The sequence below is a fragment of the Procambarus clarkii genome, chromosome 14 (assembly GCF_040958095.1).
Source record: "Procambarus clarkii isolate CNS0578487 chromosome 14, FALCON_Pclarkii_2.0, whole genome shotgun sequence".
NCBI classification, from domain to species: domain Eukaryota; kingdom Metazoa; phylum Arthropoda; class Malacostraca; order Decapoda; family Cambaridae; genus Procambarus; species Procambarus clarkii.
The window spans coordinates 42,702,553-42,729,058 of record NC_091163.1 but is presented as its reverse complement, the minus strand read 5'-3'; the positions used below and the strand labels follow the sequence as shown (position 1 = coordinate 42,729,058).

Below are 26,506 nucleotides of genomic sequence, written 5' to 3'. Positions count from 1 at the left end.
CTCATTTTAAATACTGTACCGTCATTGATTTCTTAGTTGAACAGGTTGAAGCCAATTATATTCAACGGGGTCAAGACTAGTTACATTTGACCAGGTCAAGACCCGGTCACATTCAACTGGCTCGTGACCAGTTATATTTGACTAGGTTATCCCTTGAACTGCGCAACGCACCTGCAGGCCCTCGTCTGGTTTACGCAACGCACCTCCGGTTATTTTTATTTGTCATGTTCCATTCAAAACTGCCGTGCGGTGACCCGGGTACGAAATGGATGCCTTGGGGCCCCAGTGATCGTCTGCCATCTTGAAAAAAATTCCCAGCATGCCCTGCGGCCACAGGGAGCCTCAGTTTCAAAGCAGCAACCATGTCTGATGCATCGTCTACGAGCTCCCGCTCCACGGTGACCCGCAGTCATGGAAAACGACTCTTTGAGGAGAAGATATAAAACATTTTGTATGATGACGGTGCTATGGATGATGATCTAGATTATGATCCAGAGAAAGACCTTACTCAGAGGTCTGATACGAGTGAGGGAGAGACTGAGGTGGATGATGTGGCAAGCGTGTACGGTACACACATCTCCCCTGGCCTGCCTCGCCGCCCTGGGCCAACACCATTATCACCACCACCACCATGCATGTCCCCAGACGCAAGTTTATTCAGTGACAGTACATATGATGAATCGTTCTCAGCTTCAGTGACATGGGCTCTGATAGGAGTAGTGCGGATGACCCGAGTATGAGCAGCGAGAGTGTTACCAGGTAGGGTTTTGCTGCCTCAGCAACACATCGCAGCAGGCGGCAGCATGTCTCACAGCAGCGGGACAATGACGACAGTGGCCCCTCAACATCAGGTGTTCGTGGTAGGCCTACTCTATGTAAATCTGCCTCATCGCCTAACATACCCTCACGCAGCTCCAGCACCAGACGACGTAACCATGTTTTTGGTGCTCATGGTGGTGTTGGTACCACCACCACACCCCGGGTTTACTTGTGCGGGAGGATTGCACCACATTTGTCCCTTTAATACCAACGTTCGATGCTACCGATTTTGGTGTTACACCATTATTCCCATATCTTGAGTTATCTTGAGATGATTTCGGGGCTTTAGTGTCCCCGCGGCCCGATCCTCGACTAGGCCTCCACCCCCAGGAAGCAGCCTGTGACAGCTGACTAACACCCAAGTACCTATTTTATTGCTAGGTAACAGGGGCATAGGGTGAAAGAAACTCTGCCCATTGTTTCTCGCTGGCACCCGAGATCGAACTTGGGACCACAGGATCACAAGTCCAGCGTGCTGTCCGCTCGGCCGACTGGCTCCCACTTATACCGGTGATGATATGGCAGAAATGGAATACAGTGGCACCTCGACTTATGATTGCCCCAACTTACGATAATTTTGAGTTATGATGTAAATTTGATAGAAAAATGCGACTTGACATACGATGGTGTCGTCGACTAACGATATTTGTTGGAACATGTTCGGGTCGACCGAACGTCTGGTTCCCGGTCACGCGGGCCGACCTGCCTCAGTTTACTACAGCTGCCTGCTTAGTGACGATCACGCCTATAAGAAATTCCGTTTTTGTGGTGATTTTTTGCTTTTTGAACATAAAAGTAATTATTATACATCACACCATGGGTCCCAAGAAAGTCAGTGGTAAGGTACAACATATGAAAACCCATGTAAGGATGACCACAGAGCAAAAACAAGAGATCATTCGTAAATATGAAGATGGTGTGCGGGTTGTTGAACTAGCTAAGCAGTACAACAAATCTCAGTCAACGCTATCCACCATACTGGCTAAGAAAAAATACATTATGAGTGCTAAAGTGGTATAAGGCGTATCAATAATCACGAAACATAGAACACAAACACTTGAGGATGTTGAACAGTTATTATTAATTTGGATACACAACAAGGAGTTAGCGGGTGATAGAGTTTCAGAGGCCATCATTGGTGAAAAAGCAAGGAAATTGCATGAAGACCTTTTAAAGAAAACCCCTGGAACGAGTGATGCAAATGAGAAAGAGTTTAAGGCGAGCAAGGGATGGTTTGAAAAATTTAGAAAAAGAAGTGGCATTCATAGTGTTCTGAGTGTTGTGTGTTGCGAGCTGGTGGAGGAACTTGCTTATATACAGCATATGTGTGTCTCATCTTCACTTGAAACAAGCCAGAGATCCTGTCCCATTTGTTACCTATTGCCAATCCAAGAATAGAAAGGTATCTCATTTTCCATTTCACAAACATCATGTCGAACAGACAATCATCTTTCATGTTCTCAAACACTTCATTTTGCAACCCCATAATTACTGTCGCTAGATCTGTATTTTAGGCTTACTCATACCTGCTTGATGGGGTTCTGGGAGTTCTTCTACTCCCCCAGCCCGGCCCGAGGCCAGGCTTGACTTGTGAGAGTTTGGTTCACCAGGCTGTTGCTTGGAGCGGCCCGCAGGCCCACATACCCACCACAGCCCGGTTGGTACGGCACTCCTTGGAGAAAATTATTTAGTTTTCTCTTGATAATGTCCTCAGTTGTTCCAGCAATATTTCTTATGCTTGCTGGGAGGATGTTGAACAACTGTGGACCTCTGATGTTTATACATCAGAGGTTTGATATACTGTAAATAAACATTATGTTTATACATCATATTTTTAATTTACTTCAATCTGCAACCCGTTAAGGACTCTTGCTAGAGCTGTATTTTAACTTAATTCATATTTACTTACTTGTAGCTAACACACATTTTGCTTCTTCCAATGCAATCCATTTGGAAATTTTTCTAAGCTAATCTTAAATAAAATATTTATGTTTCAGATCCATAAATACCTCTTATAACCTGTTTGTTTTATATTGCTCAGGCCTCACTATCAATGACCATGACGCACTATAACATTTACATGATGCCACAAGCCTGCACAGACTTCAGAAAGGTTTAGGTTATCTTCTGTTAATTCTGAGGAGAAAGGGACAAGCCACTCACACACCATAATTTTGGGTAATCTCTATGTAGGCTACAATCACAATTCTAAATCAGACAGCCAAAAGTTGCAAAGGAAGAGTATGCCACCAACAAAATAATTGTTGTATAAATTCTACCTTGTGTCTATTAACTTACCGATGGCAAACTCGTCAGCGAAGGTAAGAAAATGAAGAACATTATTTTTGACATGGTAATCCTTTAAGTGGTTCATCATGTGGGTACCGTAGCCCTTTACTTGTTCATTAGACGTAACTGCACAGAAGACAATCTCCGTAAATCCCTGGGCAGCAAACATCCGAAAACATATACCTCCAATGGGTCGATTCTCCTTGATCAAGGCTAATGTACAATGTTTCCTGAAACAAACAGCTCAATCAAATTTGATCCAAAGCAGTTTGGAAAATGGTATGATGCCTGTAGATAAAATTAAACAAATAAAATGATTTTTCATGCTATACATTATCGTAGTGTACATGAAAAGAGATTATTTTTTCTGTATTCCTCATTAGTAATTTAGCAAAAAAAAAAAAAAAAAAAAAAAAAAAAAAAAAAAAAAAAAAAAAAAAAAAAACAGTTGAAAGTAATGAAACGCCATTTTCTGGACGAGTCCCGGAGGCTCCCCGGGAGCTATCCAGGCTGATATGGATATATTAGATTTCTGGCATCAGTCAATGTGCAAATGTGCATGGAGTTCAAGGCCTACCGGAGACCATGAGCCAGAACCTGGCCTTCTCAGAGAGGCACGAGGAGCAATGGCCTATTGAAACCCCCGTATGGTTGGAAGCATTCTGTGTCTGCCATCACCGGGTCAGGCACCCAGAAAGGTTAGTGTCCCCAAAACAAACCCCAATTCTGGTGAAAACATTGCTAAAATGAGCCGAACAAGTGGAAAGAACACCCCAAATGAAAACAAGCAAACTAGCATGATGTCACCACATTACTGCGCCGATGTCTGCGCAGCCTCCCACTCTCAGGGAGGGGAAAGGGGGAGCCCCAAAACTTCATGCCAGCTACCCACCCTTCAGTTCTTAAGGCTGGATGTCAAAAATGCGAAAAAACGCAGAAAAAAAACAGAAAACCCAGAAAACGGCGTTTCATTACATTCAACGGTGGTTTTCTTGGGGGGAACCCTGTTGGCTACCCAGAGCTAACTACCCAAAGACAAAGACAAAGACAAAAACGGGGACTTACCAGGGAAGTGGTCGGTCTTCGCTCCTTAACTCGAAGTCGAGACAACTGGCTGCAACTGCCAACCCAATACGACACAGGCCCTACAAGGCCCAGGAACACTGACAAGGTAGCGAGTGGCCAAGACCTTGTTCAATCTCCAAAAACCCCGTGCCCGAATGTCAACCCAAGATATGTTACTGAAGACGGCAGCCATGGCAGGAAACTTACGAACGACGTGGGCACAAGAACAGACTGCAGGCTGGCTAGACCTGATAACCCTGTGGACGACCTGGGAGACCTGCGTCCTGGAACAGGGAAGAAGGGAAATCAAGTCAACCCACAGCACGCCCTCGGCTACCGAAGCTATGGCACCCAGATAACGGCAGAGAGCCGCAACCGGACACAATACATTATCCCATCCGGAAAGCAGCAGACTCATTCTTCGCCAGAAGAGAAGGAGATGGCTGCAAACAAACAAACCTTCCACCAAGACCAAAAGAGAAGAAACCTCTGCCCCAGAGGAGAGCATAAAGCACTCCCCGATCCTACCCCCAGAGGCCAATGCCAACAGGAAAAAAAAAAAAAAGAGCCTTAGAAAAAAATCCTGAACCATAGGGGCCACTACAAACTGAGGAGGAGAGAGAAAAGAGAGCACCCAGTCTAACGACCAGGACGGCTTAGGCGGCGCATGAGCAGCCCGGAGGTGAAACAACTCACACGACGGCTTGCGGAACGGAGCAGAAGTAACATCAATACCGAACGCAAGTTGCAGCGGCTCCGCCAGTGCTGCACGATACGAGGCGACAATATTTGGCATAAGATGATGGTCCTGGAACAACCGCAAAAGGAAGGGCAAAACAACACTGTCAGAGACCAAAGTACACCTACACAAAGATAGGAAATAATGGAAGGACCACCAGGAAACTTCATACTGCCACCGAGATGAAGCACGCAGGTGGGAAATCTTCAATGAAGCCACCTGCGCACTATACAAATGATGATAGACTATGGTCAGAATGACTAGACGCAAAGACTCGAGGAGAAGAGTGAACCAGCAACGTACCAGGCTGGATCGATCTGTTGAAAGAGGCGGAGCTGCAGGAAGACCCTCAGGTTTAGACACCGAGCAAGCAGCCCCTGAAACCAAGGCTGGGCTGGCCACCATGGAGCCAGAAGGATGACTCCCCCCTAGTAAGTCTCCAAGTGAGCCAGGACATGGAGCAACAGCTGAACCGGGGAAAAGAGGTACAGGTAATCCCACCTCGCCCGGTCTGTGCCTGAAAGCACTGATCCCGATGGCCTCGTAGTCGGGGAATGGCTTCAGGTATACGGGAAGATGCCTAAACCACGCTGACACAAAGAGGTTCACTTCTAGAGGCCCGAATGTCCGGCAGAGTCAACTGAACGAGTCGGTGTCGACTGTCCATTCTGTGGACAGGGGAATGAACCGGGACAGGCCATCTGCCAGGACGTTGGACACCCTCCGAACGTGAACCGCCAGGAGAGCCAAACCCTGAGAACTCAGCAGACGAGTCACCCGAAAAAACCAGCCCCAAACAGCCAAGGACCACATCGAACTCCCGCGGTTCAGGCAATGAACCACTGGGAACAATCCAAATGGAACCTGATCGTCGATCCGCGAGTGACCCAAACCTTCCAGGGTGACATCCTCACAGCCACAAACTCCCGCACCATGCTGTGAGCCCGACGGAATGACAGATCCCACTGCCCCTGGCTGGTCTGGTGAACACTGGTCACAAAGCCCCAGCCAAGAGACGACACATCTGTGAACACATCTAGGAAGGACTCGGGTAGGCGCCAAGGCACTGAACCCCGAAAAACCCGAAGAGGAAGCCGGCGACACAGCAAGCAACGCAAAGCCCCCGGAGGCTGAGCTCAGCAACAGCTGACGAAGCCAAACCCAACCCGGCGGGTTCCGAAGACTGTGCCGGTACCAACTCTAGCACCACTGGCCTACCATGATGAGAGGAACCCCAAGCCCTAACACGACCCATCTGGGAAGGCCCCCCCACGATTCGCCTGGAGAACCAACATGCCCGTCATAGGATGACAATTAGACGAAGCACAACCGCAGACTCTGCAAACAGCAACAGACAACCTAAGAGTCAGGGTCCAAGTGGATTCCAAAAAAGAAGCAAGCACTGCCTGCCAACATGCAAGACAGGAAGCAAAAAACAGCACATGCAAAGTCCTCCGCAACCAATGCAGTCGAAAAGGAAGGAACCTCACATGAAGCTGCATCACATTAACATCCCGTGGAAGAGCAGGGGCGAACAAGCACGCATCGAGATGCTCAAAATTGCCCCTAGGAAAACCTGCAACATCATACGAGCTTCCTGCCACTCAAGCATGTGGGACCGACAGAACGCACGCCAAGCCTCCAACGAGAAAAAGGGGCTGTCTGCCAACCAGGAAGACTCCAGAACCTCATAACAAACCCAGCAAGGAACCGATGATCCATACACTAAAAAATTTGGATCCATTACGAAGGCATAATCCGGGTCGTGCAGGAGATAAGCTGCAAGGCCTTTCCACACCACATGGGGCGGGATGCGGGAGGCCAAAAATCTCCGGAAAGATGGAACCGACGAAATCACAGGATCACAGAACCGAACCCGAGGAGGGGTAGACGCCAAATCCAATTTGTATGAGGAGGGTGAATAAGAGAACCCCACTCCTTGTAACACCAAGCCCTGCTCCGAGGATACAAAAACCCAAACGGGGTCCAACGGGGCCCAAGGCCCCTATGTCAACCCCTCCCCTGCCCCGGGAACCTCACCCTGAGGACCAGGGGCAGAGCTATCTTCCAAATCCCCTGCCTCTAAAGAAATTACTCCTGGCTCGCACACCGACCTTAGAGATAGCACACCACACCACATGGCACAGAACTGAAACAATTTGCTGGAGCCAGAGACACACGATCTTACCAGTGTCACATCAGCCAAGAACTGAAGGGTGGGTAGCCGGCATGAAGGTCTGGGGCTTCCCCTTCCCCCTTCTGAGGAGGGGGGATTGCACAGACAGCGGCGCGGCAACGTGATTATATCAAGCTAGTTTGCTTGTTTTCATTTGGGGAGTTCCGTCCACTCGTTCGGCTATTTTTAGCAATGTTTTCACCAGAATAGGGATTTGTTTTGGGATACTTACCTTTCTGGGTGCCTGACCCGATCAATGGCAGACACAGAATGCTTCCGACCACACTGGGGTTTCTATAGGCCATTGCTCCTCGTGCTTCTCTGAGGGGGCCAGGTGCTGGTTCGTGGTCCCCAGTAGGACTAGAACTCCATGCACATTGACTGATGCCAGAAATCTAATATATTGTGAATAGCTCCAGGGAACCGATGGGGCTCCCCTGAGAAACCAGTGTTGAATGTAATGAAATGCCATTTGCTGGGTGAGCCCTGGAGGCTCCCTGAAGCTATCAAACTGACATGTGCCATATTAGTTTGGTGTCATCAGTCCCGGGAGTTCTAGTGCCTACCGAAGGCCACGAGCCAGAACCTGGCCCCCTCAGAGAGGTGCAGGGAGCAATGGCCATATGAGCACTCTACATTTAGAGTATGTCATTTCTGCCATTGACCCAGAAAGGTAGGTGAAACAATAGAAGCCTGACCAACCAAGTATCAAAGACCCAAGGACCCCTCCGGAAAGCGGCCATCTCGTTCTTCGCCAGACGAGGAGACAGTTGCAACCGAACAAACTGACCACCAGGGCCGGAGGAAAGCATGAAGTTTACCAACCCAACCCCCAGAGGCCAATACCAACAGAAACAGCCTTGGAAAAACAATCTTGAACCAAAGGGGTCACCACGAACCAAGGAAGAGAAAGGAGAGCACCCTATCCAAGGACTAGGACGACTCAGGTGGTGCATGAGCAGGCCGGAGGTGAAACATAGCACGAAAAAGCTAACGGAACGGGGCAGAAGTGATAGCCACCCCAAATGCAAGCTGGAATGGCTCTGCCAGCGCCACACAATACGAGCTGACAGTATTTGGCATCAAAAGATGGTCCTGAAAAATCCAAGAAAGAAAGAACATGACAACCTGATCAGAAATAGAAGACAACCTACGAAGAGAGAGAATGGCAAAAACAACACCTGAAAACTTCATACTGTCGCAGAGACGAAGCTCGCAGGGTCAACCTGCGAGCTTTGGGTCAACCATCAACGAAGCCACCTGATCACCATAAAAATGGTGATAAACCCGCATAAAAAAGACCAGACACGAAGAGAGGAGTAGACCGAACCAGCCATGTACCAAACCGGTCTGATCTGCTGAAAGAGGCAGAGCTGCACAAAATGCCCCGGGGTCGTACACTGAGCAAGCAGTGCCTGAAACCAAGGCTGGGCTAGCCACTAAGGGGCCACCAAGACGACTCTCCGATGGTAAGACTCCAACTGAGCCAGGCCAGAAGAGAACATCTGGACCGGGGAAAACAGATATAAGTAACCCCACATCAACCAGTCCTGCTGAAAGGTGTCCACCGAAACGGCTCCGTAGTTGGGTAATGGCGCCACATAAGTCGGGAAACGTCGAGACTATGCCAACGCCAAGAGGTCTACCTCAGGAATCCCATACGTCTGGCAGAGTCAACTGAAGGAGTCAGCATTAGCTGTCCATTCTGTGGACAGGGAAATGAACCAAGACAGGCCGTCTGCCAGGACACTGAACACTCCCAGGATATGAATGGCACAGAGAGCCAAACCCCGAGAAACCAGCAGACGAACCACTCGAAGCAACTAGCCCCAAAGAGCCAAGGACCAAAGAGAACTCCCACGGTTCAGGCAATGAACCACCGGAGAACAGTCTAAATGGAGCCGGATTGTTGAACCCCGACCAACCCGAACTCTCCGAAGCGACAGCCAAACCACTGCGAACTCCCGCACTGTGCTATGAGCTCGATGGAAGGGCGAACCCCGCTGCCCCTGGCCAACATGGTGAGCACTGGTCACAATGCCCCAGTCAAGAAACGACGCATCCATGAACACATCGAGTGAGGGCTCGGGTAGGAAAGCCCGAAGAGGAAGCCGGCGATGCAGCAACCGACACAAGGCTCACGGAGGCCAAACCCAGTGATCGCGAGAGAGGCGGAAGGGACATCCCTGAAGGAACCAGAACAGACACCGAAGCCAAACCAGACTGCCCAACTGCTCGAGCAAACACTGAGTGACCCGGTAGCCCCCCAGAAACAGCAGGAGGCGGGACCCCAGCTGCAGCAATGCTTCCGGTGGGAGAGAGACATGGAAGCAGTCCGTGGGTTCCAAACAAGGCCCAGCCAGGACCGAACCTGGAACGGAACCAGATGGGACTTCCTCCAGTTCACCAGGAACCTGAACCCAGCGAGCTGGGAAAGAACCACACCCCTGGCGAGCAGACAGGCAGACCGCCTGGGAGCCCACACCAACCAGTCGTCAAGGTAGGCCAAAACCCGAACCCCTAACAGATGCAGACAGGTCACCACGACCTGGGTAAGATGCCTGAACATGTGAGGTGCCAGATTCAAGCCAAAAGGAAAGCAACGAAAGCTGTAAGCCTGATGCCCCACAACAAAACCTAACCAGTCCCTGAATCCCAGATGAATGTGAAGGTGCCAATATGCATCCCTGAGGTCCAAGGACACCATCCAGATGCCCAGCTCCCACAGAAGCCAAACCTGAGACAGAGTGGTCATTCAAAAGCAGGGGCAAGGAATCCAGGGGTTCAGATGGGACAAGTCCAGAATGAACCACAGATCTGCATAGTCCGGTTTTGGCACTGGAAACAAGCCAGAAACCCACCTGAGGGATGGAGTCTTTTCGACCATGCCCAAGTGCACCCACTCCAAGATGACCTGATGGAGCGCAGGGGAAGAGTGTGTCCCGCGAGCCCCAAATGTTCTGGAGGAGGAGGTGCCACTCAACGCCACCACAAGCTGAAGGAAATGACCCGAAAACGCTTACGAATCATGGGACCAAGCATGAGCAAAGAGCTCGAGCCTCCCCTCCATGGCCCCGTCAGTGGGGCGAACTGTGAAAGGGCCGACACCCCCTTACGAGAAGCCGGTTGACAAATAGAGTGATAATTAAGCTGACCAGATGACACCAGCTTCAAAGGAAGTGCCGGCTCAGAAGATGGCACCAATGGCCCATCCCGACTGGAGGAACCCTGAACCCTGGCACAACCCTTCCGAGAAGGCCGAGAACGGCCACCCCAGAGAAGCAACAAGTCCGACATAGGACGACAACGAGACAAAGCTGCCTGCAGAAACTGTAACAGCCGTCTCCGCAAACAGCAACAAACAAAAAGGCAACGAAACTCTAAGAGCCAGGGCCGAAGCAGATTCCTAAGAGAGAGCGAGCACAGCCTGCCAGCACGTAAGGTGAGATGCAAAGAACAGACACACCGGTTCCCCGAGAACCAGCACAATGAGCTTCAAAAGTGCAGCCGATGTCTGAGGCGCCAAGGCCAGTGCACCAGACGAAGGCCGGCACTCAACGCTTCCACATCCTCCTAAAGCCAGTCCAAAGATAGCTCGAAAATGGAAAAGAACAACAAGACCAAAGTTAAATGCCCACGGGCGTGGAAGCCTCAGCTACCAAAGATGCCGAAAGAGTAGGGACCTGCACGTGCAGCTACACAAGGCCAACATCCCGAGGAAGCATAGGGGCGAAGCATGTGTATGGGTTTGCATGCGTGCGAGTTCCTCCCTCCCCCTCCCAGGGAGGAGAGGGCTGCGCGGACAAGTGGCACGGTGGCGAAGCATGACATTCACGTGTTACCTTGGTGTTTAGGGAAGTTCTGCCTCTCAGTTCGGTCTTCAGTTTCAATTTTCTACCAAATGGGGCTCTGTTTTGTTATGCCTACCTTACTGGATGCCTAACCCCAGCTGATGGCAGATAAGGAATACCCCCAATCACAGGGTTTTTTTCCAGAGGCCATTGCTCCCTGTGCCTCTCTGAGGGGGGCCAGGTTCTGGCTAAACTCCATTGACTAATGCCCTAGTCTAATATATCACATATTAGCCCGATAGCTCCAGGGAGCTGAAGGGGCTCCTCACAGAAAATATAAGTACAGAATAGACAAAAAAAAAAAAAAAAAAAAAAAAAAAAAGAGAAACACATCTCATAGTGCACAGTTACGAGCTACTTACGGGTCAAACACGAGCCGTGTTATATAGTCTTTGGGCATCCGTGGAAGCTGATGAGAAAACACATTCTGAAGACCAATCAACCACAGCATTGTCTGTTTCGAAACCTTTTGAGTTAGGGAGTTACCAATGACATGGAATTCGATGTTACCCTTTCGTTCTTCAAGCTGTATCAAGGAAGGAAGGACAATTGTAATCATTTATATAACTATGTATTATATACAATATACTGTACGCCTGAATGTGTATTTGTATGTATATTTGCCTAAATGTAGTTACAACATAAAATTATAATTGTGACAATCTATTTTCCTTCTACTCTATATCTTAATTGATGGGGTACCCAGCTCTGCCCGGGGTCTCTCTCTCCCCACCTCCACTCTCTTCCTCTATCCCTCCCTTCTTTCCCCAACATCCTCCTCTCACCCCCTCACCTTTCCCTTCTCCTCCCTCTCCCCCTTTCTCCCATATCCACCCCTCTCTCACCTCTCCTCCTTTCTCCCATAGCCACCCCTTTCTCACTTCTCCATCTTTCTCCCATATCCACAACTCTCTCACCTCTCCTCTCCCCATTTCTTTCCCTGCTTCACACAGGTAAATGAGGAGGATCAGGCACCAAAATTATACAGTTTGCAAAACCCACAATTTTATTCACTCCATAGTCACATTTGTCGGCAGCCTTTGCAAAGTCTGTGTACACAACATCTGCATTCTGTTTTTCTTCTAAAGCTTCTGTGATTTTGTCGTAGCGGTTGAGTAACTGTGACAGACAGGCTCTGCCCTCCCTAAACCCGTGTTGTCCTGTGTTGTGAGGTTCACTGCTTTCCATACAATTGAAAATTTGATTCCATATCACTCTTTCAAAAACTTTTATTATATGTGATGTTAGTGCAACTGATCTGCAATTTATGTATTGTTCCACTCAACCATTCATATACTGTTCCACTACCATTCATATATTGTTCCACTCAACCATTCATATATTGTTCCACTACCATTCATATAGTGTTCCACTACATTCATATATTGTTCCATTCAACCATTCATATATTGTTCCACTATCATTCATATATTGTTCCACTACCATTCATATATTGTTCCACTACCATTCATATAGTGTTCCACTACCATTCATATATTGTTCCACTACCATTCATATATTGTTCCACTACCATTCATATATTCCACTACCATTCATATATTGTTCCACTGCCATTCATATATTGTTCCACTACCCATTCATATATTGTTCCACTACCATTCATATATTGTTCCACTACCCATTCATATACTGTTCCACTACCATTCATATATTGTTCCACTACCATTCATATATTGTTCCACTACCATTCATATATTGTTCCACTGCCATCCATATATTGTTCCACTACCCATTCATATATTGTTCCACTACCATTCATATATTGTTCCACTACCATTCATATATTGTTCCACAACCATTCATATATTGTTCCACTACCATTCATATATTGTTCCACTACCATTCATATACTGTTCCACTGCCATTCATATATTCCATTACCCATTCATATATTGTTCCACTACCATTCATATATTGTTCCACTACCATTCATATATTGTTCCACTACCATTCATATATTGTTCCACTGCCATTCATATATTGTTCCACTACCATTCATATATTGTTCCACTACCATTCATATATTGTTCTACTACCATTCATATATTGTTCCACTACCATTCATGTATTGTTCCACTGCCATTCATATATTGTTCCACTACCCATTCATATATTGTTCCACTGCCATTCATATATTGTTCCACTACCATTCATATATTGTTCCACTACCATTCATATATTGTTCCACTACCATTCATATATTGTTCCACTACCATTCATATATTGTTCCACTACCATTCATATATTGTTCCACTGCCATTCATATATTCCACTACCATTCATATATTGTTCCACTACCCATTCATATATTGTTCCACTGCCATTCATATATTGTTCCACTGCCATTCATATATTGTTCCACTCTTTCCTTTACAAATGGTTCCATTATTTTTTTACATTGTTCAATGTTCCTTCATTTAATAATAATAATAATAATAATAATAATAATAATAATAATAATAATAATAATAATAATAATAATTCATTCTGTTGGGGGACAGGCAGCCAGGGTGTATTCATAAATGTTAGGCTTATATCGAGGTTCCCCTCCCCCCACCCCCCCCAGGTGTAATTACTGACCCCACCCAGGATGCCACCCCACAAGAAGCTGACTAACTCCTGAATACATACATACTGCTAGGTGAACAGAGGCATTAGGTAAAAGGAAATGTGCCCAACCATTTCCGTCCCGCCCAGGAATTCGAATCTGGAATTCTCGATTGTGCGTTGAGAACGAACCCAACTGTACTACCGGGACCCCTAAATCTATACCGGGACCCCTAAATCTATACCGGGACCCCTAAATCTATACCGGGACCCCTAAATCTATACCGGGACCCCTAAATCTATACCGGGACCCCTAAATCTATACCGGGACCCCTAAATCTATATTGTTCCCCCACATATATACTGTTCCATTCTTCTTTTCATGTGCATTGTTCCACACTTCATACATTGTTCCACACCTCCATTCATACATTGTTCCACACCTCCCTTCATACATTGTTCCCCACCTCTCTTCATACATTGTTCCACACCTCCATTCATACATTGTTCCACACCTCTCTTCATACATTGTTCCACACCTCTCTTCATACATTGTTCCACACCTCCCTTCATACATTGTTCCACACCTCTCTTCATACATTGTTCCACACCTCCATTCATACATTGTTCCACACCTCCATTCATACATTGTTCCACACCTCTCTTCATACATTGTTCCACACCTCCCTTCATACATTGTTCCACACCTCCCTTCATACATTGTTCCACACCTCTCTTCATACATTGTTCCACACCTCTCTTCATACATTGTTCCCCACCTCCATACATTGTTCCACACCTCCCTTCATACATTGTTCCACACCTCCCTTCACACATTGTTCCACACCTCCCTTCACACATTGTTCCACACCTGTCTTCATACATTGTTCCACACCTCTCTCCATACATTGTTCCACACCTCTCTCCATACATTGTTCCACACCTCCCTTCATACATTGTTCCACACTTCTCTTCATACATTGTTCCACACCTCCCTTCATACATTGTTCCCCACCTCCATACATTGTTCCACACCTCTCTCCATTGTTCCACACCTCCCTTCATACATTGTTCCACACTTCTCTTCATACATTGTTCCACACCTCCCTTCATACATTGTTCCCCACCTCCATACATTGTTCCACACCTCTCCATACATTGTTCCACACCTCCCTTCACACATTGTTCCACGCCTCCCTTCATACATTATTCCACATCTCCCTCCATACATTGTTCCACACCTCCTTTCATACATTGTTCCACACCTCCCTTCATACATTGTTCCACACCTCCCTTCATACATTGTTCCACATCTCCCTCCATACATTGTTCCACACCTCCCTTCATACATTGTTCCACACCTCCCTTCATACATTGTTCCACATCTCCCTCCATACATTGTTCCACACCTCCCTTCATACATTGTTCCACACCTCCCTTCATACATTGTTCCACACCTCCCTTCATTCATTGTTCCACACCTCCCTTCATTCATTGTTCCACACCTCCCTTCATACATTGTTCCATACCTCCATACATTGTTTCACTCCTCTCTTTATACCTTGTTCCACACCATACATTGGTCCCCACCTCCTCATACATTGTTCCACACCTTCATATATTGTTGAACACTTCCCTTCATATGGATCCACTCTTCCCTTCATATGGATCCACCCATCCCTTCATATGGATCCACTCTTCCCTTCATATGGATCCACTCTTCCCTCCATATGGATCCACTCTTCCCTTCATATGGATCCACTCTTCCCTTCATATGGATCCACCCATCCCTTCATATGGATCCACTCTTCCCTTCATATGGATCCACTCTTCCCTCCATATGGATCCACTCTTCCCTTCATATGGATCCACTCTTCCCTTCATATGGATCCACTCTTCCCTCCATATGGATCCACTCTTCCCTTCATATGGATCCACTCTTCCCTCCATATGGATCCACTCTTCCCTTCATATGGATCCACTCTTCCCTCCATATGGATCCACTCTTCCCTTCATATGGATCCACTCTTCCCTTCATATGGATCCACCCATCCCTTCATATGGATCCACTCTTCCCTTCATATGGATCCACCCATCCCTTCATGTGGATCCACTCTTCCCTTCATATGGATCCACCCATTCCTTCATATGGATCCACTCTTCCCTTCATATGAATCCACTCTTCCCTCCATATGGATCCACTCTTCCCTTCATATGGATCCACCCATCCCATCATATGGATCCACCCATCCCTTCATATGGATCCACCCATCCCTTCATATGGATCCACCCATCCCTTCATATGGATCCACCCATCCCTTCATATGGATCCACCCATCCCTTCATATGGATCCACCCATCCCATCACATGGATCCACCCATCCCATCACATGGATCCACCCATCCCTTCATATGGATCCACCCATCCCTTCATATGGATCCACCCATCCCTTCATATGGATCCACCCATCCCATCACATGGATCCACCCATCCCATCACATGGATCCACCCATCCTATCACATGGATCCACCCATCCCATCACATGGATCCACCCATCCCATCACATGGATCCACCCATCCCATCATATGGATCCACCCATCCCATCATATGGATCCACCCATCCCTTCATATGGATCCACCCATCCCTTCATATGGATCCACCCATCCCATCACATGGATCCACCCATCCCTTCATATGGATCCACCCATCCCTTCATATGGATCCACCCATTCCATCCTACACTCCAACCTTTCCCTTCATATACCATTCCACTCCTCACTACAAATCACTCCACCCTTCCTTTTAAATATTGTTCCTCTTCTTCTCTTCTCTTATATTGTTTCATCCATTCATAAATACTGTTCCACCCTTCTCTTCATATATAGTTCCATTTTCTCTTCATATACTGTTCCATCCATCCCTTTGAATATATTGTTCAACCTTTCCATTTGTATACATTATTCCATCTTTTCTTCATATATCCCACTTTTCCCTTCATACTGTTCCACCCTGCCCTTCACATATCCATCCCTTCCCTACTAATCCCTTCATATTGTTCCATCCATACTATCATATTGTTCCACCCTTCTCTTCGTGTACTGTTCCATCCTTTTGTTCACATGTTTCTCCTTTCCCTTCACATTTTGTTATTCTCTTTATGTATTGTTCCACCCTTCTCATGTTCACCCTTCTGTAATGCTCCACACTTTATATCATCTTTAGTTCCATTCTTCCCTTCACATATATTGTTAATACCTACTCTCCACGTATTTTTTATACTTTCCCTTCATGTATTGTTCTTATTTTTCCTCCATGTATTGTTCCTATCTTCCCTCCATGTATTGTTCCTCCCTTTCCTTCACGTATTGTTCCTATCTTCCCTCCATGTATTGTTCCTACCTTCCTTCCATGTATTGTTCCTATCTTCCCTCCATGTATTGTTCCACCCTTTCCTTCACGTATTGTTCCTATCTTCCCTCCACGTATTGTTCCACCCTTTCCTTCACGTATTGTTCCTATCTTCCCTCCACGTATTGTTCCACCCTTTCCTTCACGTATTGTTCCTATCTTCCCTCCACGTATTGTTCCACCCTTTCCTTCACGTATTGTTCCTATCTTCCCTCCACGTATTGTTCCTATCTTCTCTCCATGTACTGTTCCTATCTTCCCTCCACGTATTGTTCCTACCTTCCCTCCATGTATTGTACCTATCTTCTCTCCACGTATTGTTCCTCCCTTTCCTTTAGTATTGTTCCTATCTTCCCTTCACGTATTGTTCTTATTTTTCCTCCATGTATTGTTCCTATCTTCCCTCCATGTACTGTTCCTATCTTCCCTCCATGTATTGTTCCTATCTTATCTCCATGTACTGTTCCTATCTTCCCTCCATGTATTGTTCCTATCTTATCTCCATGTATTGTTCCTATCTTCCCTCCACGTACTGCTCCTATCTTCCCTCCATGTATTGTTCCTATCTTCCCTCCATGTATTGTTCCTATCTTCCCTCCATGTATTGTTCCTATCTTATCTCCATGTATTGTTCCTATCTTCCCTCCACATATTGTTTCTATCTTCCCTCCATGTATTGTTCCTATCTTCCCTCCACGTACTGCTCCTATCTTCCCTCCATGTATTGTTCCTATCTTCCCTCCATGTATTGTTCCTATCTTCCCTCCATGTATTGTTCCTATCTTCCCTCCACATATTGTTCCTATCTTCCCTCCACATATTGTTCCTATTTTCCCTCCACATATTGTTCCTATCTTCCCTCCACATATTGTTCCTATCTTCCCTCCACATATTGTTCCTATCTTCCCTCCACATATTGTTCCTATCTTCCCTCCATGTATTGTTCCTATCGTCCCTCCACGTACTGTTCCCATCGTCCCTCCACGTACTGTTCCCATCGTCCCTCCACATATTGTTCCTATCTTCCCTCCATGTATTGTTCCTATCTTCCCTCCACATATTGTTCCTATCTTCCCTCCATGTATTGTTCCTATCTTCCCTCCACATATTGTTCCTATCTTCCCTCCATGTATTGTTCCTATCGTCCCTCCACGTACTGTTCCCATCGTCCCTCCACGTACTGTTCCCATCGTCCCTCTACACATTCTGAGTCGTCTCTTTGACCATTTGTATGGCAAGCATGAGGCTGGGTTAATGGTGTCCCACCAGTGTTTGTCCTCGAGGCAGCAGTATGGGGTCACTTGGCTCCCATTTTACCTGTTTTGCTCCCTCTGTCTTCTTTTTCCTGTCTCTGTTCAGGTTGTGCTTTCCCTTCTTAGTCATCTCTTGACTGGCATCTCATGCCTCATATTGTCAACTCTTATTGTTTGGCATTGACAGACCCGTTGTTGCTCGAGTTCACTATTGATATTTCTTCAAACCATTCCATAAGTTGGCTGGTGCTCTGTTTCACCTCCAGCTTGCTTATGCTCCTCCTGCATCACCTTGGTCACTTGTCTGTTTCCTTGTCTTTCTTTCTTTCTTCCTCTTGGCTTCTGGCTTCCCCTTCAGTCTGGAACTTTTTTTAGAAGTGGTTTTTCTGTTGGCTCTCACCTCTAGTTGTTGGGTTGGAGAGCGTCATGCTCTTCTTCAGAGGCAGGGAGATTCTCCTCATATGGCCGTGTCATTTTGTTCATTTGCAGCCTTTTTCTTTTCTGGTGAAGAATGAGTTGGTTGGTATTCGGCAGGGGCTTTTGGTGATTGGTGTTTGATTACTTCGGCTGGAGGTTAATGATTTGTTGTGTTTGGTGGTAGTTCTTTGCTGCTACCTTCATGCCACCAATATTGCCTCTATGGAGGCTTTGTGGGTTGATCCTGTCTCCTTGGCTCCCCCCCCCTGTTCTAAAGCTCCCATTTCCAGGTCATCCATAATGTTATTAACCTAGCCAGCCTGCTATCTACCTTCATGACCATCATGTTGGGAAGTACTGTATACTGTATTTGTGGCTGTCTTTGCCAACATGTCCCACTCTGACATTTAGGCACAGGGGAGTTTAAGGGGTCTAATGGGATCTTGGCAGCCTGGCACTTGGTCAATGTCACTGCGTCTCATCATGCCTGTATTGCCTTAGGCCGTTTCTCTCAATCAGAGGTCTTGCCTTTGTCACAGTCTCTTCTACTCCCTGGTTGCTGCCCTGTGGTTAGTTAGCTTCAGGGAGCCCCAAGCAGCTCCCTCAGAAAGCCAGTATTGAATGAAATGAGATAACTCTTTCTGAATGAGCCCCATTGGCTCCCTTACACCCTATACCAGTTTTGGTGGTTGTGGTTTTACATCTCCAGAACTGGTTTGGGAGCGTTGGGGGGAACTCTGGTTATTTGGGCACCGGGGTAGGAGGGGGGGGGCGTAGTTTAGTTCAAAAGAGCTTCAGCTAGTTTCGAGGGTTGATCATTGTTTAAATAGTTTGGAGTTTGTTTGGCAATTTTTGAGGCTTCAGTTCTTTTGAACCCAGCAGTAATTTGTACTAGTGTGCTGACACTGTGAATGCTTTCCCAGTGGGGTGGCAGAGTGTCACCTACTCTCTGTGGCTCTGTGTGGGTGGCCAGGTTCTGGCTCTGGGGGACGGTAGGTCGGAGCTCCGTGGCTGATGTGACCTAGTAGTTGGGAGCCATCTCAGTGAGATTGCTTCAGGGAGCCATAAGGGCTCATCCAAAAAGAGGAATTTCATTATATTCAGTGCTCTTTTTTTTTTTTTAAACAATTAACACAATCAAAACAAACTTGTTCAATAAAATCCCCCATCAAAAAAAAAAAAAAAAATGCAAGACAGCACTCTAATATATTATAAGATTAGTAATAAATATCAATGAGGAAAACAACACAAATTTATGCAGCAAATTAATGACTAAATGTAGAATTCATACAAAATATTAATTTATTATCAATACTATAAACTCAAGTAAAAAAGTAAAAAACAGAGAAAAGAAAAAGGAAAGTGTACAACATGGAACCAGAGACCAAAGAACAACACGTTCAATAGATGATGATAACACAATAACCAGAGCTTAACAAGAAGCTGACGAAAGACACGCTCAGTAGATGATCGTTACAAGTAACGCATAAATGAAGGGACGGCAAGAAGACAATTATAAGTAGCATATTAATGAAGGGACGGCAAGAAGATAATTATAAGTAGCATATAAATGAAGGGCTACCTGCTGGATGGGGTTCTGAGAGTTCTACTCCCCAAGCCCGGCCCGAGGACAGGCTTGACTTGCGAGAGTTTGCTCCATCAGGCTGTTGTTTGGAGCGGCCCGCAGGAACACATATCCACAGCAGCCCAGTTGGTCCGCTACTTCTTGAAGAAAACTATCTAGTTTTCTCTTGAAGATGTCCATGGTTGTTCCAGCAATATTTCTTATACTCGCTGGGAGGACGTTGAACAACCGTGGACCTCTGCTGTTTACACAGTGTTCTCTGATGTTGCTTATGGCACCCCTGCTCTTCACTGGTTCAGTTCTGCATTTTCTTTCCATATCGTTCACTCTAGTATGTTGTTATTTTACTGTGTAGATTTAGGACCTGGCCCTCCAGTAATTTCCACGTGTATATTATTTTATATCTCTCTCGTCTTCTTTCAAGTGAGTACATTTGGAGAGGTTTGAGACTATCACAGTAATTTAGGTGCTTTATTGTGTCTATGTATGCCGTATATGTTATCTGCATTGCCTCTATTTCAGCAATCTCTCCTATTCTGAAGGGGGAAGTGAGTACTGAGTAGTACTAAAGATGGGACAACACAAGTGATTTGAAGAGTACAACCATTATGATGGGATCCCTGGATTTGAAAGTTCTCGTAATCCATCCTATCATTTTTCTGGCTGACACAACATTTGCTTGGTTATGCTCCCTAAACGTTTGGCCGTCAGACATTATTATTCCCAAATCCTTTACATGCTGTTTTCCTACTATGGGCAGATTTGATTGTGTTTTGTACCCTGTATTATGTTTAAAGTTCTCATTTTTACCGTACCTGAGTACCTGGAATTTATCACTGTTAACCTCCCAAGCTGTTCTGGGCTATTTGGCCTTTGTCACCCACAGGCGCATAAAAATATAAATTTAAAAAATTAGTTTTTCTTATAAACCTGTTAATTTGTGTTCCCTGATCACGGGAAAAATAATAAAAAAAATCGTAAGTGGCATATTTTGGCCGCAATAGGGCGGGGAAGTCTGGCAAAAAAAAAAAAAAAAAAGAGGTGCTGACTCAGCAAGCGTCGGGTGCATTCTGCTTCACCCCAACTGTCAGGAGGGAATTGCCACAAAGATATAATCACTTAATTATTTCAATGTCTCTCTTGATTGATTTTTTCTTCATTTACTTTTGCTGTGATATTATTCAATAGTGTGTAGTATGATATATTTATATAATAAAATGTGTGAATTATCGCTGTATTCAAAATAATGGTGTGCACATTGCTGATTCAATTATTATGTTCATAAAACATTAAACAAATACTTTGTTGGTTATTACACTATATACACAGGTTATGTATAAGTATCTGCATGCTTTGTTCACCATAACGAACCACCAAGTTGATATTGTGAGTCAAAAAGCAATGAGGAGTGACGCCACATCTGCCAGCCAGCCACTCGCCACCACTCCCTCCCTCACCAACTTCCTCCTCCCACCATACTGTTTTTGCTTTTATTCACCATATACAGACATTATATATAAGTATCTACATGTTCTGTTCACCATAACTATTCACCTAAGCTGGTATAGTGCCCAAAGAGCATAAGTGGCCACCCTTACACAGCATGACAAGTCAGGAAGATGATGCCATCTCCCTCACCAAAATGGCTTCTCCCAACACTTCTTTTGCTGTTATTACACTATATAAACACGTTATATACAAGTGTCTACATTTGTATTCACCATAGAGAGCCACTAATTTTGTATGGTGATGGCAGACAGTAACAGGTGGCCACACACAACTGATGCTCCCTCCCTCCCTCCCTCCCTGGTTCAAGGCCAGACGCACTAACATTCCTCCTTCCAGTAATTACCTAAGTGTAATTACAGGAAGAGAGCTACGCTCGTGGTATCCCGTCTTCCCAGCACTCTTTGTCATATAATGCTTTGAAACTACTGATGGTCTTGGCCTCCACCACCTTCTCACCTAACTTGTTCCATCTGTCTACCACTCTGTTTGCAAAAGTGAATTTTCTTATATTTCTTCGGCATCTGTGTTTAGCTAGTTTATATCTCTGACCTCTTGTTCTTAAAGTTCCAGGTCTCAGGAAATCTTCCCTATCGATTTTATCAATTCCTGTTATTATTTTGTATGTTGTGATCATATCACCTCTTTTTCTTCTGTCTTACAGTTTTGGCATATTTAATGCCTCTACCCTCTCTTTGTAGCTCTTGCCCTTCAGTTCTGGGAGCCACTTAGTAGCATGTCTTTGCACCTTTATACAGTATAAAAGGTATACTGTTTGTGTTATTACCCTATATACACACATAATATATAAGTATCTACATGATTTGTTCACCATAACTGTTCAACTAAGCCAGTATAGTGCCCAAAGAGCATAGTGGCCACCCTTACCCCAGCATGACAAGTCATGTAGATGTCGCCACCTCCCTCACCAAAATGGCTTCTCCCAACACTCCTTTTGCTGGTATTACACTATATATACATGTTATATATAAGTATCTACATTTGTGTTCACCATAATGAACCACTAAGTTGGTATGTTGAGTCAAAAAGTAGCAAGTAGTGGCCGGCACACCAGCCAGCCAGCCACTGGCCGCCATTCCCTCCCCTCACCTGACTCTCCAACATTCTCCTCCAACCATATTGTTTTTGCTTTTATTTACTATATACAGATGTTATATATAAGTATCTCTAAGTAAGTATCTAAGTAAGTATCTATCGGACCAAACTCTCACAAGTCGAGCCTGGCCTCGGGCCGGGCTTGGGGAGTAGAAGAACTCCCAGAACCCCATCAACCAGGTATCAACCAGGTATCTGCATGTTTTGTTCACTATAGTGAACCACTAAGCTGGTATAGTGAGTCCAGACAGTAAAAGGTGGTCACACAGAGTCAGCAGACAACGCTACCTCCCTCCCCACCAAGATTACTCCTCCCACTACAGCGCTAATTATCACAACAATCATGCTATTATCAGAATCCTGGTTATTTTAATCAGTCAGGGGTCTTCTGTAATACTATCACCTCTAAATAATAGCATGTACATATATATTTTGACATTTTTAGGCAATGCTATGGTCACAAGCTGAACAGCAGTGATGTGAGCTCATGCTGCGTGCGCCAGTCTTGGTGGATCACTCAGTACCGAGGCTCTCACACCCGGGAATGTTGCCCATGATTTTTTTTTAATGGCTTCTGTTTATAAGAGCCCTGACGAAGGTGAGGTGAACCTCGTGTATCCGAACGGGCCGTTTAAATCTTGCGTAGTACTCCAACACATATGACGTGATGCGCACTTTTGCGCACGTTACTCAACACGTCGAGTGACGTGTGGCGCAGTATAAGGGTTAAACATCATGTTATTTTCTGCTGCCCAGTCGAAAACTTGATTAATATCTGCTAGTAATTTTTCAATGTTTTCAACAGAGGTAATTTTCATGCTGATTTTTGTGTCATCTACAAAGGATGATACGAAGACGTGACTTGTATTTGCGTCTATATCTGATATGAGAATAAAGAAAAGCAGTGGTGCAAGGACTGTACCCTGTGGTACAGAGCCTTTAACTGAGCTTGGACTCTATTTTATATGGTTGACTGTTACCCTTTGTGCTCTGTTCGACAGAAAACCGAGTATCCAGTGTCCTACTTTACAAGTTATTCCCATTCACCTCATTTTGTGTGCTATCATTCAATGGTCTCATTTAACGAATGCCTTTGCAAAGTCTGTGTATACCATATCTGCATTCTGTTTTCTTCTAATGCCTCAATGATTTTGTCATAGTGGTCAAGTAGCTGTGAGAGGCATGATCTTCCCACTCTAAATCCATGTTGGCCTGGGTTGTGGAGGTCATTGGTTTCCATGAAACTAGTGACCTGACTCCTGATCACTCTCTCAAATACTTTTATTATGTGGGACGTTAGTGGAACTTGTCTATAATTCTTTGTCAATGCTTTGCACCCTCCTTTGTACTCACCTAATTGTGCTTGCGGGGGTTGAGCTCTGGCTCTTTGGCTACACTTGAAACTGTGTATGGAGTCAGCCTCCACCACATCACTTCCTAATGCATTTCATTTGTCAACCACTCTGACACTAAAAAAGTTCTTTCTAATATCTCTGTGGCTCATTTGGGCACTCAGTTTCCACCTGTGTCCCCTAGTGCGTGTGCCCCTTGTGTGAAATAACCTGTCTTTATCTACCCTGTTGATTCCCTTGAGAATCTTGAATGTGGTGATCATGTCCCCCCTAACTCTTCTGTCTCCCAACGAAGTGAGGTTTAATTCCCGTAGTCTTTCCTCGTAGCTCATACCTCTCAGCCCGGGTACTAGTCTGGTGGCAAACCTTTTGTGTAGAGGGGGCTATGTTTGCTGATTTAAGCACATCTGGTATCTTCCCCATGTCCAAGCTCTTCCTCCACCATGACAAGAAGTCAATCATAAATAGCATATAAATGAAGAGATGGCAGGAAGACAATCATAAGTAGCATATGATACCTGGTTGATACCTGGTTGATGGGGATCTGGGAGATCTTCTACTCCCCAAGCCCGGCCAGGGGCCAGGCTTGACTTGTGAGAGTTTGGTCCACCAGGCTGTTGCTTGGAGCGGCCCGCAGGCTCACATACCCACCACAGCCCGGTTGGTCCGGCACTCCTTGGAGGAATAAATCTAGTTTCCTCTTGAAGATGTCAATGGTTGTTCCGGCAATATTTCTTATGCTCGCTGGGAGGGTGTTGAACAACTGTGAACCTCTGATGTTTATACAGTGTTCTCTGATTGTGCCTATGGCACCCCTGCTCTTCACTGGTTCTATTCTGCATTGTCTTCCATATCGTTCACTCCAGTACGTTGTTATTTTACTCTGTAGATTTGGTACTTGGCCCTCCAGTATCTTCCAGGTGTATATTATCTGATATCTCTCTCGTCTCCTTTCTAAAGAGTACATGTGGAGAGCTTTGAGACGATCCCAATAATTTAGGTGCTTTATCGCGTCTATACGTGCCGTATATGTTCTCTGTATTCCCTCTATTTCAGCAATCTCTCCTGCTCTGAAGGGGGAAGTGAGTACTAAGCAGTACTCAAGATGGGACAACACAAGTGACTTGAAGAGTACAACCATTGTGATGGGATCCCTGGATTTGAAAGTTCTTGTAATCCATCCTATCATTTTTCTGGCTGTTGCAATATTTGCTTGGTTATGCTCCCTAAACGTTAGGTCGTCAGACATCATTATTCCCAAATCCTTTACATGCTGTTTTCCTACTATGGGCACATTTGATTGTGTTTTGTACCCTGTATTATGTTCAAGGTCCTCATTTTTACCGTACCTGAGTACCTGGAATTTATCACTGTTAAACATCATGTTATTTTCTGATGCCCAGTCGAAAACTTTATTAATATCAGCTTGAAGTTTTTCAATGTCTTCAGCCGAGGTAATTTTCATACTGATTTTTGTGTCATCTGCAAAGGATGATACAAAGCTGTGACTTGTATTTTTGTCTATATCTGATATGAGAATAAGGGAAAGCAGCGGTGCAAGGACTGTACCCTGAGGTACAGAGCTTTTAACTGCTCTCGAACTAGATTTTATATGGTTGACCGTTATTCGCCGAGTCCTTGTTGACAGAAAACTGAATATTCAGCGTCCTACTTTACCGGTTATTCCCATTGACTTCATTTTGTGTGCTATCACGCCATGGTCACATTTATCGAAAGCCTTTGCGAAGTCCATGTATATCACATCAGCATTCTGTTTTTCTTCAATGCCTCAGATAACTACCTCATATAACTGAAGGGATGGCAAGAAGACAATCATAAGTAGCATATAACTGAAGGGATGGCAAGAAATCGTTCTACACAACAAAAACTCTGGAAAACGCGTTGAAGTGAAAAATTGACGGAAAAATGGTAGGAATATTTAGGTAAAGCATGGAACAAAAATTAATTGGTATAGAAATTTGGAGTGAGTGTACCAAATACATATTGGTATCTAAAAAGTAGTGGTGCAAAGAGTTTCATATTGTTATACCAGGAAATCTGTTCAGCTTATTGAGGTCATATTAGACCACTTACTAAAATTCCCCAGTATGCAACCCACAACAGTTGGCTAACTCCCACATAACTATTTACTGTTAGGTGAACAGAGGCATCAGAAGTAGGGTCCCCCTATGCCAACTGCTAAATCCATTTCAAGTGTAACTTGCTACTCCCAAAGGGACAATACTGATGGTGTCACTACAGCAGAGAAAGTCACTCTAGGGACACTTCAACTCCCTCTTCACCATGATATATGCTGTGGCTGGGGCATCTAACTCTCAACCCAGACTCTCAATTAGA

The 26,506-nt window shown here is 45.4% G+C and overlaps 1 protein-coding gene across 12 annotated transcripts in view; it reads right to left on the bottom strand.

The window, feature by feature from the left end:
* Gcn5 (Gcn5 acetyltransferase) overlaps positions 1-26,506 on the bottom strand; it is a 287,084-nt gene that overhangs the window by 109,677 nt on the left and 150,901 nt on the right. For all 12 annotated transcript variants that reach the window (XM_069324558.1, XM_069324554.1, XM_069324559.1 and 9 more), the window contains 2 exons: positions 11,302-11,465; positions 3,118-3,338 (listed from right to left, as the gene is read on the bottom strand). In XM_069324558.1, coding sequence (XP_069180659.1) covers positions 3,118-3,338; positions 11,302-11,465 — 385 coding nt within the window. The remainder of the gene's footprint in view (positions 1-3,117; positions 3,339-11,301; positions 11,466-26,506) is intronic.